The sequence below is a fragment of the Myotis lucifugus genome, unplaced genomic scaffold (genome assembly GCF_000147115.1).
Source record: "Myotis lucifugus unplaced genomic scaffold, Myoluc2.0 scaffold_7, whole genome shotgun sequence".
Taxonomy (NCBI): domain Eukaryota; kingdom Metazoa; phylum Chordata; class Mammalia; order Chiroptera; family Vespertilionidae; genus Myotis; species Myotis lucifugus.
This window is the reverse complement of record NW_005871055.1, coordinates 13,468,382-13,485,417: the sequence shown is the minus strand read 5'-3', so window position 1 is coordinate 13,485,417 and position 17,036 is coordinate 13,468,382. Positions and strand designations below refer to the sequence as shown.

The 17,036-nt window shown below is 38.3% G+C and overlaps 1 protein-coding gene across 9 annotated transcripts in view; it reads left to right on the top strand.

The window, feature by feature from the left end:
• The window catches only part of ZC3H13 (zinc finger CCCH-type containing 13), a 137,288-nt gene that overhangs the window by 8,039 nt on the left and 112,213 nt on the right, over nucleotides 1–17,036 (top strand). For all 9 annotated transcript variants that reach the window (XM_014449515.2, XM_014449510.2, XM_006083588.3 and 6 more), the window contains one exon: nucleotides 867–978. In XM_014449515.2, coding sequence (XP_014305001.1) covers nucleotides 867–978 — 112 coding nt within the window. The remainder of the gene's footprint in view (nucleotides 1–866; nucleotides 979–17,036) is intronic.

Genomic DNA, 17,036 nt, shown 5'->3' with positions numbered 1-17,036 from the left:
CTATCTCTGTTTTGTTTTTCCTACTCAGTAATGGTGTGAAATAATTGAACAGCCATTTATCAAATTTCCAATTTAAATTATAAAGCCTTACCAGTGTTGAATATAAATGTGGGTATTTTTTTAAAATCCAGAGCAGAATATAAAATCACTGTCTAAAATATTGCTATGAATCATTTCTTTTTATTATGAAATAATTTTAAATTTAAGAAAAGTTATAAGAATTACACAAAACTTCTCTATTTAACTTTGATTCTTAAGAGGCATAAAGTATCTTCTCAGTTGTTGATGTTGCATCCAACTAAATACATGTGTAGATGATTATACTGTTGCTTTTAGATTAATTTTGCAGTGCCATGGCTTAAAACTTTATCTTCCTACTTTTTTGTTTTCAAATATAACTAATACAGGGTGGGGCAAAAGTAGGTTTATGGATGTGAGTACTCAAAACACAGAGTTTACTCTTGTTTATTATTTATTAGTTATTGTATTTTCCATATGAACAACTGTAAACTTACTTTTGTTACACCTTGAATATTTATGTGATTAAATTGTTAATTACTAATTGTTTTTTTCTCAGCTCAGACATAGTTTCTTATTCATGTTACCAGTACCTGCCCCCCCCCCCCCCCATGGAATTTTAAAGGATACATTGGATTGGGATTGGGAGAAAATTTGTTAAATGATGCTCATATTATTTATGTTAATGTTAAACTGAAACAAATTAATTTTTTTTTCTGAAATTTAGGAGCCATGGGCAGTTAGAAAAATTATATTGAGATTTTTGAGTTTATTTCTGCAAATATACTCTTATAAAATGATATATAAATATAGATTTTTGCTGTTTTGTTTTTGTTTTGTTTTTAAAGGTCACCAGAAAGACCTACAGGGGATCTTAGAGAAAGAATGAAGAACAAGCGCCAAGATATGGACACTGAATCTCAGAAACGAAATACAGAGGAGTCATCCTCACCTGTTAGGGTAGGAATAAATTTCCCAAAGTAAAGTTAAATTTCAGTAGTGACCTGTTATTTATGTTCCATTTTAAATATTATCTTGTGTGGTAAATATATGGTAAATGTGTACTATTGCATTACAGTGTTCTGTATAGATAATGTAATTTAGAGAAAAAAAGTCCTCCGGCAAACTCATAATTCTGATTGTTTCACTTCTTGGTGGTAGTTAAGGTGAAGAAAATTCATTGGTAGAGCTCAAGCTGAACTTCTTAAGGTTTCTTTACCTTGGTAGGGGTCATGAATATCTAAACATATTCTTAAGTTTTCAGAGTTCAAGCCAACCATCATATTCTGCCTGCTTCCAAGAATGAAAAGGCTTAAAATAGAACACTTAAAACAATGAAAGTAAGGCATGGTGGTAACGGAAACTGAACTAGAAAATTTAGGTAAAGTAAAGCTCATGTGACCACAAAATTTAGTGATGAATTCCTGGCAGTTAAGCTAAAGAGAAACACAATTTATGATGTAGTAATTGGATAGAAGGACACAGGTGTTTGCTAGGAATGGAAGTCTTTTCTAAAGCTTCTCCCCCTACCCCCAAGAAATGTAACATTTATTGAGAGATAATTCAAACTAGAGGCCCGGTGCATGAAATTCGTGCACCGGGGGAGGGGGAAAGGCCCTCAGCCCGGCCTGCAACGACGCCAGCGTCCCTCCGCGCAGCTGGGGTCCCTCCCCTCCCTCCACGTGGCTGGGGCGCGGACGCTGGGCTCACGTTGCCAGGGTGACACCGCCAGGGTGCCGCCATCTTTGTCATGGAGTGACAGTCAATTTACATATTACTCTTTTATTAGATAGGATACTGTACCATTCACCCATTTAAAGTATACACTTTGGTGATTTTTCGTATATTCACAGTCATCCAACCATCACCACCATCAATTTTAGAACATTTTCATCACTTCCAAAAGAAACCCCATGTCCTTTAACAGTCATCCTCTTATCACTCCAACTTACCTGAAACCCTAGGCAACCACTATTTGACTTACTATCACTGCAGATTTGCCTGTTTCAGATATTTCATACAATAATGCAGCCATACAATATATTTTTTTGTGTGTGATTAGCTTCTTTCACTTAGCATAGTGTTTTCAAGGTTCATGAAAGATTATAGGGTGTATTCATATTTTATTCCGTGTTTTTGCCAAATAATATTCCATTGTATTAACATATCACATTTTGTTTACTCATTCATCAGTTGATGATCATGTGGGTTGTTTCCACTTTCTGACTATTATGAATAATGCTGTTATGAATTATGAACATTCATATACAAGGTTTTGAGTAGACATATTTTTCATTTCTCTTGGGTTTACTAGTATATCTAGAAGTAGAATTGCTGTATCATGGCTTAAACCTTTTTTAACCTCTGTGTTTAACCTTTGGAGGAACTGCTTGATTGTTTTCCAAAGCAGCTGTACCATTTTACATTCTTGCCAACAGTGTACAAGGTTTCTAATTCTCTACATCTTTGCCAATAGTTGTTGTTATCTAACTTTTTGATTATAGCCATCTTAAATGGGTGTGAAGTGGTAATCTCATTGTAGTTTTGATTTGCATTTTCCTGATGGCTAAATAATGTTGATCATCTTTTCATGGGCTTATTGGCCATTTGTATATCTCGTTTGGAGAAATGTCTATTTAGATCTTTTACCCATTTTTTTTTTATTGTATTGTCTATTGTTGATTTATAACAGTTCTTTATTTTGGATATAAGTTTCTTATATATATGATTTGCAAAAACTTCTTTCATAGTATGGGTTGTCTTCATGTTTTTGATGGTATCCTTTAAAGCACAAATGTTTTTAATTTAGTGAAATCCAATTTATTTAAATGTTTGTTGTCTAGGTGTCATTTAAGAAACCATTGTCTAATTCAAGGTCACAAAGATTAATGCCTATGTTTTCTTCAAAGAATATTAGAGTTTTAGCTCTTACATTTAAATCTTTGATCTATTTTGAGTTACTTATTATTTATAGTACTAGAGGCCCAGTGCAAAAATTTATGCACAGGTAGGGTCCCTAGCAGCTGCCAGCTGCCGGCGGGGGCCTCCCTTCCCCAGCTGCCAGCCGGGGCCTTCCTTCGTTCTGCGCTGCCACCTGGCGCACGTCATAGCAAGCGATCAAACTCCCGAGGGGACACTTTGCATATTACGCTTTTCTATTATTATTTACTAGAGGCCTGATGCACGAAAATTCATGCACTCAGGGAGGTCCCTCAGCCCGGCCTGCGCCCTCTTGCAGTCCGGGACTGCGCGAGGGATGTCCACCTACTGGCTTAGGCCCGCTCTCTGGGAGATCAGGCCTAAGCTGGCAGTCAGACATCCCTTTGGCAGCCCGGGAGCCCTTGGGGGATGTCCGATTGATGGTGTGGGATACGGGCCTAAGCCGCAGTCAGACATCCTTAGCACTGCGGAGGAGGTGGGAGAGGCTTCCGCCACCGCCACTGCGTTCGCAGCCATCCATCCGCCCGGCTTGTGGCTAAGCGGAGCTCCCCCTGTAGGAGCGCACTGACCACCAGGGAGCAACTCCTGTGTTGAGCATCTGCCCCCTGGTGGTCAGTGTGCATCATAGTGACCAGTTGTTCCCGATGGTCCTGCTGTTCGGGTCAATTTGCATATTATCCTTTTATTACAAAAGACTAGAGGCCTGGTGCACAAAAATTTGTGCACTCGGGGGTAGGGGGGGTCCCTCAGCCCGGCCTGTGCCCTCTCGCAGTCTGGGACCCCTTGGGGAATGACCACCTGCTGGCTTGGGCCCGCTCCCCGGGGGATTGGGCCTAAGATGGCAATCAGACATCCCTCTGGCAGCCCTCGGGGGATGTCCACTTGCTAGTGGGGAGCAGGCCTAAGCTGCAGTCAGACATCCTTAGAGCTGCTGAGGAGGCAGGAGGCTCCCACCACCACCGCTGTACTGGCAGCCATCAGCCTGGCTTGTGGCTGAGCAGAGCTCCTCCATGTGGGAGCTCACTGACCACCAGAGGGCAGCTCCTGCATTGAGCGTCTGCCCCCTGGTGGTCAGTGTATGTCATAATGACCAGTCATTCCCAGTCTTTCTACTGTTAGGGTCAGTTTACATATTACCCTTTTACTATATAGGATAGAGGCTTGGTGCACAGGTGGGGGCCGGCTGGTTTGCCTTGAAGGGTGTCCCGGATCAGGGTGGGGGTCCCGCTTGGGTGCCTGGTCGGCCTGAGTGAGGGGCTGATGGCTGTTTGCAGCTGGTCACACCCCCTTCAGGGTGGGGGTTCCCACTGGGGTGCCTGGCCGGCCTGAGTGAGGGGCTGATGGCTGTTTGCAGCTGGTCACACCCCCTTCAGGGTGGGGGTCCCCACTGGGGTGCCTGGCCAGTCTGGGTGAGGGGCTGAGGGCCGTTTTCAGGCTGGCGGGCAACTGAAGCTCCCAGCCTCTTTTTTTTTTTTTTTTATTCTGGGATTTATTTACCTTTTATAATTGAAACATTGTTGCCATTATTGGCGCTCCCAGCTCTGAGGCCGCGGCTGGCTGAAAGCAGGTATCTGGGGTTTGTTTAGCTTCTATAATTGAAACTTTGTTGCTTTTGGAGCTGTTGCTTTCGGAGCTCAGAGCCGGGCCGCGGCAGGTGGGGAACCTTGGCTTCCTCCATCACTGGAGCAAGCAAGCCTCATATTCGCTTCAGCTGCGTGGCTGCCAGTCGCTATCTTTGTTGGCAGTTAATTTGCATATCGCCCTGATTAGCCAATGGGTAGCGTAGCGGAGGTACGATTAATTACCCTTTTTGTCTTTTATTAGATAGGATAGTATTAGGTAAGGATCCAACCTCATTTTTTACATGTGGATATCTAGTTGTCTCATTGTAGTCTTTGTATGAAAGTTATTGAATAGTATAAGCAGCAACCTCTTTAATAATTTAAAACCTAAAGAAGCTTTCCTATGGCTATTTTTTGATCCTTGATAAAAAAAAAAAAAGCTGTGTCACAGTTTTACTTATGGTTTGCAGAGACTTGTTTTTGGGTCTTAATGCAGTTTTCTGTATGTCTCTTTCTAGCATCTAATATGGTAGATACATAATATTGTTTTAGATACCTCAAATAGTTGTTCTTAGGTGGAGGTGTGTATCAAAATTTTTTTGGAGGAGAGATGGTCTTTTTAAAAATACATGTAAAAAAATACCCATGTATATACTCCTGTTCTACTGAATTTTAATTTCTGGGTAGGGGCTGAGCATGTGAATTGCATTTTGAAATAATCTGTTGATTCAGAATAATGAGTGGACTTTGTTGTTTGCTGGTAAATGTTTAACAGTTACTCAGGGAAAAAAGAGAAAGCCATGCTTTGTAGGATTTACCAGTTCCTTTGGTGTAAATACTCCTATCATGGTCAGTTTCAAGCTACCAAAGTATTGTCACTGAATAAAAAGCTGGGTAAAGATACTATTTCCTACAATTTTATATTATTCTCACACACGAACATACATACGTACATACATACATACATAAATATAATAAGTGTAATTAACCACAGAGTAAAATGTGCTGAATATTTAGGAAGTGAGTTTGGAGTAATTATTACCTTTGTCATATTATTTGTTTAGTTTTTACTTTATATAATTTAATTCTTAATCATAGTTTTGTTTAACAATGACTTGTACAGTTCTTGAAATTTTAACAGTTGGGCCCAGCCGGTGTGGCTTAGTGATTGAGCATCAACCCATGAACCAAAATTCACTGTTTCGATTCCCAGTAAGGGCACATGCCTGGGTTTTGGGCTGGATCCCCAGTTGGGGGCATGCAGGAGGTAGCTGATCTAGTATTCTCTCTCATCATTGATATTTCTATCTCTCTAGCCCTCTCCCTTCCTCTCTCTAAAATCAATTAAAAAACATTAAAAAAAAATTTAACAGTTGGCTCTTATGAGTCAGTGTATACTGGTTCCAGCACACTACTCATGGACTATAGTTAATGTAAAGGACAAACATCTCGAATTTATATTCTGAACACATTACTTTAGAAATTATTTAACTCTAGTTGAGTTTTCTCTCTAATATAAATTGGTTTTAGGTTCTTAATAGGAGATGAACATCAGCAGTAGAGATTTAGGTACTTAACGGGTATCTTAAGTTTAAGTGTGTTGTTGATCATAAAGATTTATATGCTTAGCATCATAACAGTTTACATATTTATCATATCAGCTTAGTAAACAGCAAGGTTGGCATTTGATTAAGAACTTTAAAGCCTGATTTTTGCTTTCCCTAGATGAGAAAGCCCTCAAAGGCACTGAGCTTCATGCACACCTAAACGATAGAGTCATAAGATTGTAGAATGGTCAGTTTTCAGGGAATTTGCTATCCAAACTTAAAAAAATATATACTGTTAATAAGCTAGTGTATTAGGATATTCATTATTTTGAGTGATAACAGGGTAACAGCTGCTAATCATTTATGCGCTACATTTCTACTGCAGTTCATGTGACTCTTGATCTTCATATAATGAATTTCTACGGGAAAATTAGATTTAGTTTAAGTAGGGGCAACTATAGCAAAGACAAAAGAGCATAGTTAAATAATGTGTATGTAATTCTACCCCTTCTCTGCCGCTGACCTCAAATCCAATGTGTCTGAGTTATGAGGTTGATAACCCCTGATCTTGTGGAGAAATAAATTGTAATTCTATAGTGTGCTGGCATGTCAGAGAGATATGAACAAATGGAGAGAATAAAGAACTGTCTCAAGAACCAGAGAGCACTTTACAGAGGAGAATGACATTTTGCACTGGGTGTGAAAGATAAATGGCATGGAGGAGGGAAGGGGTGAGTCCAGGAAGAGGAAAAAACCAGCACAGTAAAAATAGGAATTTTAAAGGACTACTGTGTTTGAGAACCTACTTTGTTTAAAGGACTACTATGAAGCTTTGTGTCCAGTGTATAGGAATTATAGCATGTGAATGTGAGTTGAGGGCTGAAGAGATCTATCTTGTTCACCAACTCACCTCCAGACCCTGGAACTAGTAAGTTTACTTACTGAGTAAGTGAAAAGTGATTCTGATAATGCAGCCAGTATTGAGAACTCTGGTAGTCTCAGGTCTGCACTGTCCACTAGGGCTATTGAACACTTGAAATGTACCTAGTCTGAATTGAGATGTACTGTAAGTGTAAAATACATCCTGAATTTCGAAGACTTGGTATGAAAAAAAGAGAGTAAAAAATCTCAATAAGTTTTATGTTGATTATGTATTATATTGACAATATTTTGGATATATTTGGTTTAATAAAATATACTATCAAAATTTTAATTTACCTGTTTCTTTTTTCTTTCAAATGTGGCAAGAAGAAAGTCTTAAAAATACACATGTGGTTTGCATTATATGTATATTGGAAAGAGCTGGTCTAGGTATTTGAACCAGATTTAAGACAATGAAACTGAATTTAACACAATCAGAGGCTTATTTGAAGTAGAGTCAATAGGATTTAATGAGGAGACAGAATTGGTTTGTGGTCCCTTTTTTATACTAGACTCATATCATCATGAACAACTAATTTTTAGCACTATTTACAGTACTTGTGCTGACACTAATATGCTATTTTGAAACATTTATGAAATACATTTTATGGTACTAGATACTTTTTATGGTACTAGATCTATAGAACTTTGCAAATGCAGTAATTGAATTGTGTTTTCTTCTATATTAGAGACTATACTGTGGCACACCAAAAAATATATATTTTTGTTGAACTGACAAAAAATAGGTATAATTTGATTGATTTACACAAAAAATAGTAGTAATTAGTCACTCTTGCTCCAAAGTAACTTTTTAAAAAATCATGTGCCTATTCTTGTATGTAAGGATTTCTGGTACCAAGAGTTAACCAATCAGACATAATTTTATTATGCAACAGGACCAATAAGATGCAACTCTATTGTATGACCTGTATATTTATGATTTAAGATCAGATGGCGATTGTTGCTTTGGCTGTTGTCATTTTTTTAATTTGACAATCTAAAGGAAAAGAGGTCACCACCACCAATAATTAGCAAGTATTGCATGTTGTAAAAATTCTTGTAGCATACCAATTGAAAATCAATGATCTACATTATCAAATTTGTGGGTACAGTATTGTTAATAGTATTCTTTTACTGTTCTTGGGCTCTATAGTGATGTTTTCTGTTTTGTTTCTAATATTGATAACTTACCTTTCTCTCATTTTTTCTTAGTTAGCCTGGGAGTAGGCTTATTGATTTTATTGATCTTTTTAAAAAACAAGCTTTTGGCTTTATTGATTTTTCTCTGTCGATTGCCTGTTTTCAATTTCATTAATTTTTGCTCTAATCCAGTGATGGCGAACCTTTTGAGCTCGGCGTGTCAGCATTTTGAAAAACCCTAACTTAACTCTGGTGCCATGTCACATATAGAAATTTTTTTATATTAAAGATTTATATTTTTTATATTTATTTTATATATTTAAATGCCATTTAACAAAGAAAAATCAACCAAAAAAATGAGTTCTCATGTCACCACTGACACGCGTGTCATAGGTTCACCATCACTACTCTAATCTTTATTATTTCTTCTGCTTGCTTTAGATTTAGTTTGCTCTTATTTTTCTAGTTGTCTAAGGTGGAAACTTAGATTATTGATTTTAGACCTTCTGTTCTACTATATGCATTTAATGCTATAAATTTCTAAGCACTGCTTTCACTGCATTCCACAAATTTTGATGTTTTATTTCATTTTCATTTAGTATGAACTATGTAAACATTTCTCTTCACGTGTTAATTAGAAGTGGGTTGTTTAATCTCCATATATTTTGGGATTTACCAGCTACCTTGTTACTAATTCTAGTTTAATTCCATTGTGGTCTGAGAGGAGACAGTGTATGATTTCTGTTTTTTATAAGTGTTTTATGTTCCAGAATGTGGTCTGTGTTTTGTTTTTGAATACTCATCCAAGGATATATATTTTTGATTTCATAGAGAGGGGAGGAGAGAGAGAGAGGAAAAAAAAGCATCCATGTGAGAAAAAAACATCGACTGGTTGTGCCTCCCTTAGGCACACCAACCAGAGATCAAATCTGCAACGCAGGTATGTTTCCTAACCAAGAATCTAACCCACCACCTTTTGGTATATGGGATTAAGCTCCAATCAACTGAGCCATCCGACCAGAGCTGAGGATGTTTTTTTAAAGGATCTTATTAGTAGAATGTTTCTGTCTAGTCCTCTCCCCATCTCCTGTGGTTTCCGCTCTTTACTATTGTATTATTGGGTACATAGATACAGAGATATTAAAAAGAAAAATTTGGATTAACATTAAATTTAATTATATCCCAGACTATAAAAAGCTAAATGTTCATCACCACCAAACCAGTATTACAAGAAATGTTAAAGGGACTTCTTTAAGAAGGGGGTGGGAGGAATCATAAATATGAATAATAAAATGAAACTACATACCTCTAATAATCATCGTAAGTGTAAATGTATTAAGTGCTCCATTTAAAAGATAAGGTTGCTGAATGGATAGGAAAATAAGATCCATACATGTGCTGTCTACAAGAGACCCATGTCAGATGGAAAGACACACACAAACTGAAAGTAGAAAGAGATGGAAAAAGATATTTCATGCAAATGGAATTGATAAAGAAAAGCTGGGGTAGCAATACTTATTAGACAATATAGACTTTGAAACAAAGGCTATAACAAGAAACAAAGAAAAACATTACATAATGATAAAGTGGTCAATCTAACAAGAGGATATAACCCTTGCACCCAACATAGGAGCACCTAAATATATATTGATGGATATAAATGGAGAGATTGACAGTAATGCAGTTATTGATGTCAATGACAATTGGCATCAATGGATAGATCATCCAGAGAGTAAATCAAGTAAACAGCAGCCTTAAATGACACATTAGACCAGATGGATTTAATTGATATTTTAGAGCATTTCACCCTAAAGCAGCAGAATATAAATTCTTTTCAAGTGCACATGGAACATTTTTCGGGCTAGACCACATGTTAGTTCACAAAACAAGTCTCAATAAATTGAAGAAAATTGAAATCAAATCAAGTATCTTCTCCAACCACAATGGTATGAAATTAGAAATCATTTACAACAAGAAACTGGAAAACATGCAAACACATGGGGCTAAATAACACTCTACTAAAAAATGGATGGGTTAACAACAAATTCAAGGAAGAAATCAAAAGATACCTTGAGACAAATAAAAATGACCTAGAATGATCCAAATTGAAAAGTAGAAGTAAAATTGTCATTATTCGCATCTAACATGATTTCCTGCATAGAGAACCCCAAAGATTACAAACACACACAAAATTATTAGAACTGATAAATTCAGCAGAGTAGTTGGATACACAATTAATATTCTGAAATGGATTGCATTTTTGTACACCAATAATGAACTCTATCAGAAAGAGAAATTAAGAAACATAGACTTGATTCTAGTTACAAAATGTCAATTGTAGTAATATAGCAAAGAGTGGCATGACCTAACAGTAGTTTTGGAGAAATCCAAGGGTGACTACTTGACTGTATTTTAAACTAAGGGTGGGGAATGTCTGGCTTGCAGGCCATATAAGGCCCAAAAAATCACTTGGTCTGGCCCTGCCACGGCAACCGCAGGTGGAACTAGAAATTCAGTAAATCTAGGAACTTTTTTCATAGCAACACAAAATCGTATTAAGTGAATCATAATAACGTAAATTTTTAGGGACAAGGAAAGAACGTCCGTTACGGAATAGACAGCACACGTACGAGTACATGACAGGACAGACATGTTTGCATCTCATCTGCTCCAGGCCTATCTGCCTATATTACAGTGACTCAGAGGACAGTCTGTGCCAGGTAGGCTGGGAATGTACACATTGTGGAAGTGTTAGCATGCTGGCGAAACCACAATGATCTGGTGGTGATGAGATGAGATGCAATGAGATAATTCCTCAAGATCTTGATGACCTTGCCTCCAATGATTGACATGATGTTGTTGACTTCCTTCTTGACACAGACAGTAACTCCAATCCAACCTTTATCCACATGTCCACGATCAACAGTCTTCCCAAAAACGGAATCTCATGAAGATTGTGGAAATTACACTACACAGAAAAGACCTCAAGAGTCAAACGTTGGATATGTTCCAAATCCAAGATGTAGGATTAGAACAGCAATCAAAGCAAAACAATAGTGTCTCTGGCAACACACACACTGGATAGTTATTAAAACGTAAGTGGTATAACATTCTACAAATGGGAACTACAAAAAAATAATAGTTGATACAGGGTGTCGATCTTTCCAAGAGAAATGGACAAATTATTATTTTTTTGTTGTTGAAATCAAAGGCAAACCTGTGTGCCTAGTTTGTGGCAATGCATTAGCAGTAATAAAGCCAACCTGGAGCATCATTACAGCTCAAAACAGGCTAAACTCAATGAATTGGGAGGCCAAATGTGTCTGGATAAAATCAATGCTCTGCAGTGGAGTTTGGAATCACAACAGGCCGCTTTTGTTAGGACTCGTGACAGAGACAATGTTATTCAGACCAGTTATGTAGTGGGAGAGTTCATCACAAAGAAGCTGAGGCCTCATGTAGATGGAGAGTTCTACATGAGGCCTCAGCTTCTTTGTGAAACAGTGCATGGTGGCTGCTGCAGAGTTGTTGGCACCAAACAAAGTAAAATTGTTTCAGAGTGTTAGTTTTTCTCAGAGAACTGTCTCAGATCAGAGTACTGACTTAACACAAGGTATTAAAACACTGAAGGATTCTGCAGGAGATTTCCAGTTTTTCTCTCTGGCTTGTGACGAGACAGTGGACATAACAAATACTGCCCATTTGACCTTTTTTGTTCATGGGATAACTGCAGAGTTTGACATGAGAGAGGAACTGCTATCACTGGAAGCCAGGCATGGTATTACAAAAGGTGAAGACTTATTAGAACTTGTTTTATCAATGAAAAAATTTGAGCTAACATTTGAAAAGGTCTGATTACAGGTGGAGCTCCAGCTATGGATGGCTTGCAAAAAGGGTTATAATTGTGCATTTATCAAGAAAGAACCAAATTGTCTGTCTTGATCCAAGTGATTTAATTATATGCCACTGCATCATACACCGAGAAGGTCTCTGTGAACAGTGGTTGCGACCCAACAATGTAATGTCAACTGTAGTGTCATGTATAGATTTTGTTAAAAGCAGAGGGTCTAACAGCCACCAGTTTAAGGAGTTGCTGAATGATCTTGACGCTAAGTACAGTGCTCTTATTTATCACTGAAGTGTGGTGGCTGAGTCACAGGAACATGCTCATGAGGTTTTACTAACTGCAGGATGAAGTCAAGCAGTTCATGGAGCTGAAGGGAAAACCAGTCAGGGAACTCAATGATAGCAAGTGGCTGTGTGATCTAGCGTTCATGGTGGACATTACAAAGTACCTCTCAGCTGAACATCAAGCTGCAGGGCCCCAACCAGCTTCTCAGCTCCCTGCTTTCAAATGTGAAATCATTTGAAGCTAAATTAAGGCTGTGGAAAGTACAACTTGAAAGGAATAGCACAGTGCATTTTCCCACTCTAGAAGACAAAAGCCTTCTACGACACTTGAGTGTTGGTGAATGTGCAAAACTAATTGAGGCATTTAATGTAAGATTCAAAGATGTGAAAAGTAAATGGAATTGAACATCCTTGCTACACTGTTCAATGTTGAACCAGCTGATATGCCTAATAACCTACAACACGAAATCATTCAACTGAACTGAAAGCCACATACAACCACCTCCCACTGCTTGTGTTCTATAAATGTTACATAAGCAATGATGAATTACCCACTTTGAGAAAACATGAATTGAAATATGCATCTGTGTGTGGACAACTTATTGCTGAGAGCCGTTCTTTTCAAAACTTACCATCACAGAGTCAACTGTGCTCCATGGAAAAGCAGTTGCAAGTAGCAACATCATCAGTACCAGTTAACATCACACGCCTTACCAAAGAGAAGCAGTTCCAGCCATCACATTAGGGATGAGTTAATTAAATGTTTGACCAAATATAGCAGGCTAATTTTTAAGTTGATAATTTTGTATGGCCTGCAAATGATGTTATAAAAATACAAATGGCCTTTGGCAGAAGGAAGGTTCCCCATCCCTGCTTTAAGCAATAGGCAAACATGATTTCTATAAAAGTGTAAGTCTTAATTCCTCTTTCGTCATTATTATGGGTTATATACTCTGAGGTTCCTTCCTCCCATTACAATAAAACTGGATCCTGGATAAGAGACAGCAAGTACATTTTTAATGCAGTGCTGCTTTCTGAAGAATGCAAAAGAGCAGCAAAAACAAGGAAGCAAAAACAATTAAAATCAAGGATTGAGCAACAAATCTGAAAGCTGATGATGGCCTTGAAATTTTTATAAATATTAGAGCTGGTTAGAGACTAATTAAGCCTTATTGAGAGAATTGGTGAACTGCAAGATGGAACTGAAAAATTTATCCTGAATGCTGCACATAGAGAGGGTTATAGAAAATATTGAAGAAGTTAAAAAATGTGGGGAAAACACTTAGAAAATCTAATGTACATCTACTTGGAATCCCAGGAAAATTAGAATGTGAGAATGACAACATTTAAAAGAAGTAGTGACTAGGAATTTTCCATAATTGATGAGATATAAATCTACAGATACAGAAAGAACAATACATGTCAAGTAGAGTATTATATTGAAACTGCAAAACTCCAGAAACAGACAAAATACTACAAACGCCCCGAGAAAAAAAGACAAATCTTCCTACAAAGGAGCAGCAGAAGGACAGAACAACAATGGAAGCCAAAACACAGTGGAATAATAATCTCACAGTGTTGAGATAAGTCCTTAAACCTATAGTTATATACCTAGCAATCGGTTTTTCAGGGAGATATAATAAAGAGGTGTTCAGATAAAATGAAAGTGCTGATTACTAGGAGACCTTCACTAAATAGGAATGTGTAAAAGGATATATACATCAGGAAGATGTTTCTTCTGAAATGTAAAGGTGAAAATGTTTACCAGGTTGGAAAAGTCTGTTTTGTTATGATCTATGTAGTTATCAAAAATGTAGCATGGTACTTTGAGAAGGTGAAGTATAGTATCAAAGGTGTAGTGTAAATTGCTTTACATTCCTCAGAATCCATTCTATCACCTTTTCATTTTGTACCTGCACTATGGTTTGGGGAAATTGACCCAAAGATAACAGCTGGGCCTTGATTAATGCAGTCTAGTCATAATAATCCCATTCTCCTTGCTGCTAATTCACTTGATTCAGCAATCAAGCGCATGGCTATTATCTTGCTATCAATTATTGATTCAGATGTGGCCAGAAGGAAAGAATTCTTATGTTGTAGAAGGCGAGAGGCACCCTGGGGAAACCTAAATTGGTTGGTTGTTATTATAGTAAAAGAAATATGCCTTAATGTGAAGTGAAAACTAGGAATAGGAATCTGTGGGAAAGGAAAAAAACAATAAGAAATTTTGGTTTCTAAGGAAAGTTAGGCATAGACTTATTTGTCAGCAAAGTCTGATCTTAATTGGCATAAAACTATCGTTTTAACCCAATGGGTATAGTTTATTTTGCTGCAAATATTATTAGCAAGTTTGATCACAGGTTGTTGCTCCAGAATCTACTGTCAGTGTTACTTAATATATTTAGAAATCCAAGTAAATTCTGAATTGTTAAAATACCTTCTTCCAAGAGCACTGGTTAAAATATTGTGTGTGTGTTTTTTAACAAATATTTTAACATGTACATGTTGCAGGGTGACTAATTTATAACATATAATAAATTAAATGGTTGCACTTTCAATTAATGTTTGCACTTATGAGAAGAGGACAAGCCATTCTGTTCAAGAAATACAGGAAGGTGAAAGAACAGACTATGCTGTAGTACATGGGACAAGTAATATCAGGCCCTATTTATTAGAATATCAGAGAAGGGGGGAAATAACTTTATTTGACAGTAACATGCCTAAACAAGTTATATACTGGTGAAGTGGAGAAATGAGGATATACAGGTTTTTTTGTTTTGTTTTTTACTGATCTTAGCCTCCTTAATAAGTGTTATCAAAATAATTTTCTAGTCCGGCCAGTTATTTCTTATAAGGTTAAATGTATACTTGCCCAGCCAATGTGGTTCAGTGGATTGAGCATTGTCCCATGCACCAAGAGGTCACTGGTTCGATTCCTGGTCAGGGCACATGCCTGGGTTTCGGGCTCAATCCTCAGTAGGGGTCTTCCAGGAGGCAGCTAATTGATGTTTCTCTCTCATCGATGTTTCTGTCTCTTTCCCTCCTCCTTCCCTCTGATTCTCTAAAATAATTTTCTATACTATGATCTGAGGTGTGATATTGACAAAAGTATTAGAATAAAACATATTTCCTAATTTGAAATTTCTCCAAATATTGAAGACTGCATTCAGTCTTTAGTACTTACTGAATATATATGATCTTATGGAATAGTATCAGAGTTATATTGAAAAACAATACACAAGTCAATATTGTATCATTTTAATATATGTAAATTGTTATTAATGAAATTTAATGAGATTACATTTCTGGTTCTAAATCTGTTAAAAATATCCTCTATAATAAAGAGAAACATGTAAATTGACCGTCCCTCTGCTACGCTCACCAGCCAATCAGGCCTGAGTATGCAACTTAACCAGACAAATATGGCGGGTCAATTTGCATACGCAGGTGTCAAGTGCCTTGAGAGGCGACGGCAGCCGCGGGCTCCCGGGACCATCACTGGCCCCGAGAAGTGAGGCCGGCCGTGCCTAGCCATGCCCACGGGCTCCCGGGACCTTCGCCGGCGGAGAGCAGAGCGGGAGAGTGGGCGGAGAGAGGGAGGTTTGGAGGACTTGGCAGAGCAGGAGGCCGCTGGACATAGAGCAGAGTGAGAGAGAGGGCGGCTTAGAGGGCGTGGCTCCCTCTGTCACCCTAGCTTCCTCATCACAACTGTGGAAACTGACGGCAGGGAGGAGGAAGTCCCACCCCCACAGAATCAGCCATTGGTCAAACAGCTCTCAGCGGTCTGACAGCCAGGACTCTTATTCACCTGCATCTCAGACTGTGACAGAAAAGAGGTAGGACTATGTTTAAAGAACAACTGTTGATACAACGTAGCTCTGCAGCTGAAAGATGCCGGCATTATTGACAGAAAATGTCTGAAGAGCAACGTGCATCTGATCTTGAAAGAAGGCGGCGCCTGTGACAGAATGTATCTGAAGACCAGCTATTGCAGGGGTCCTCAAACTACGGCCCGCGGACCACATGCGGCCCGCCGAAAACATTTATCTGGCCCGCCGGGTGTTTTTGCCGCCGCTGCCTGTTGCTTAGCAGCCGACTCGTCCAGGGCCCGCAGTGCGCATGTGTGGAATGTGCGCCGCACTCTCGACTCCCCTCCTTCTCTCTGTGTCTCGACTCCTCCTCTCAGTCTCGGGTATGATCGGACGAGTCACGAGCTTGCCTGTGCAGAGTCTGCTGCTGCCTGAGGACCAAGGTAAGAACAAGTTAGGATTTTTTTTTTTTTGAACTTAAGAGGTCTATTTTTTTTATTTTGCAGTTAGTAGGGCCTTTTTTTTGAAGTTAGGAGAGCCTTTTTTTTTTGAAGTTTTGTTTTTTTACTTCAAAATAAGATATGTGCAGTGTGCATAGGAATTTGTTCATAGTTGTTTTTTTTTAAACTATAGTCCGGCCCTCCAACGGTCTGAGGAACAGTGAACTGGCCCCCTGTTTAAAAAGTTTGAGGAACCCTGAGCTATTGGAAAAACGTTGCTCTAATGTTGAAAAACACCGGCGTCATCGACAGAAAATGTCTAAAGACCAACGTGCCTTTGAAGTTGAAAGAAGGCGTTGGTGACGACAGAATATGTTGAGAGAACAGTCATCAACAAGTACTACCAATACTGGTAGGAACTGCCTTCTCAGCGAAAATGGAGTACATGAGGATGCAATTCTCGAACATAGTTGTGGTGGAATGACTGTTCGATGTGAATTTTGCCTATCACTAAATTTCTTTGATGAA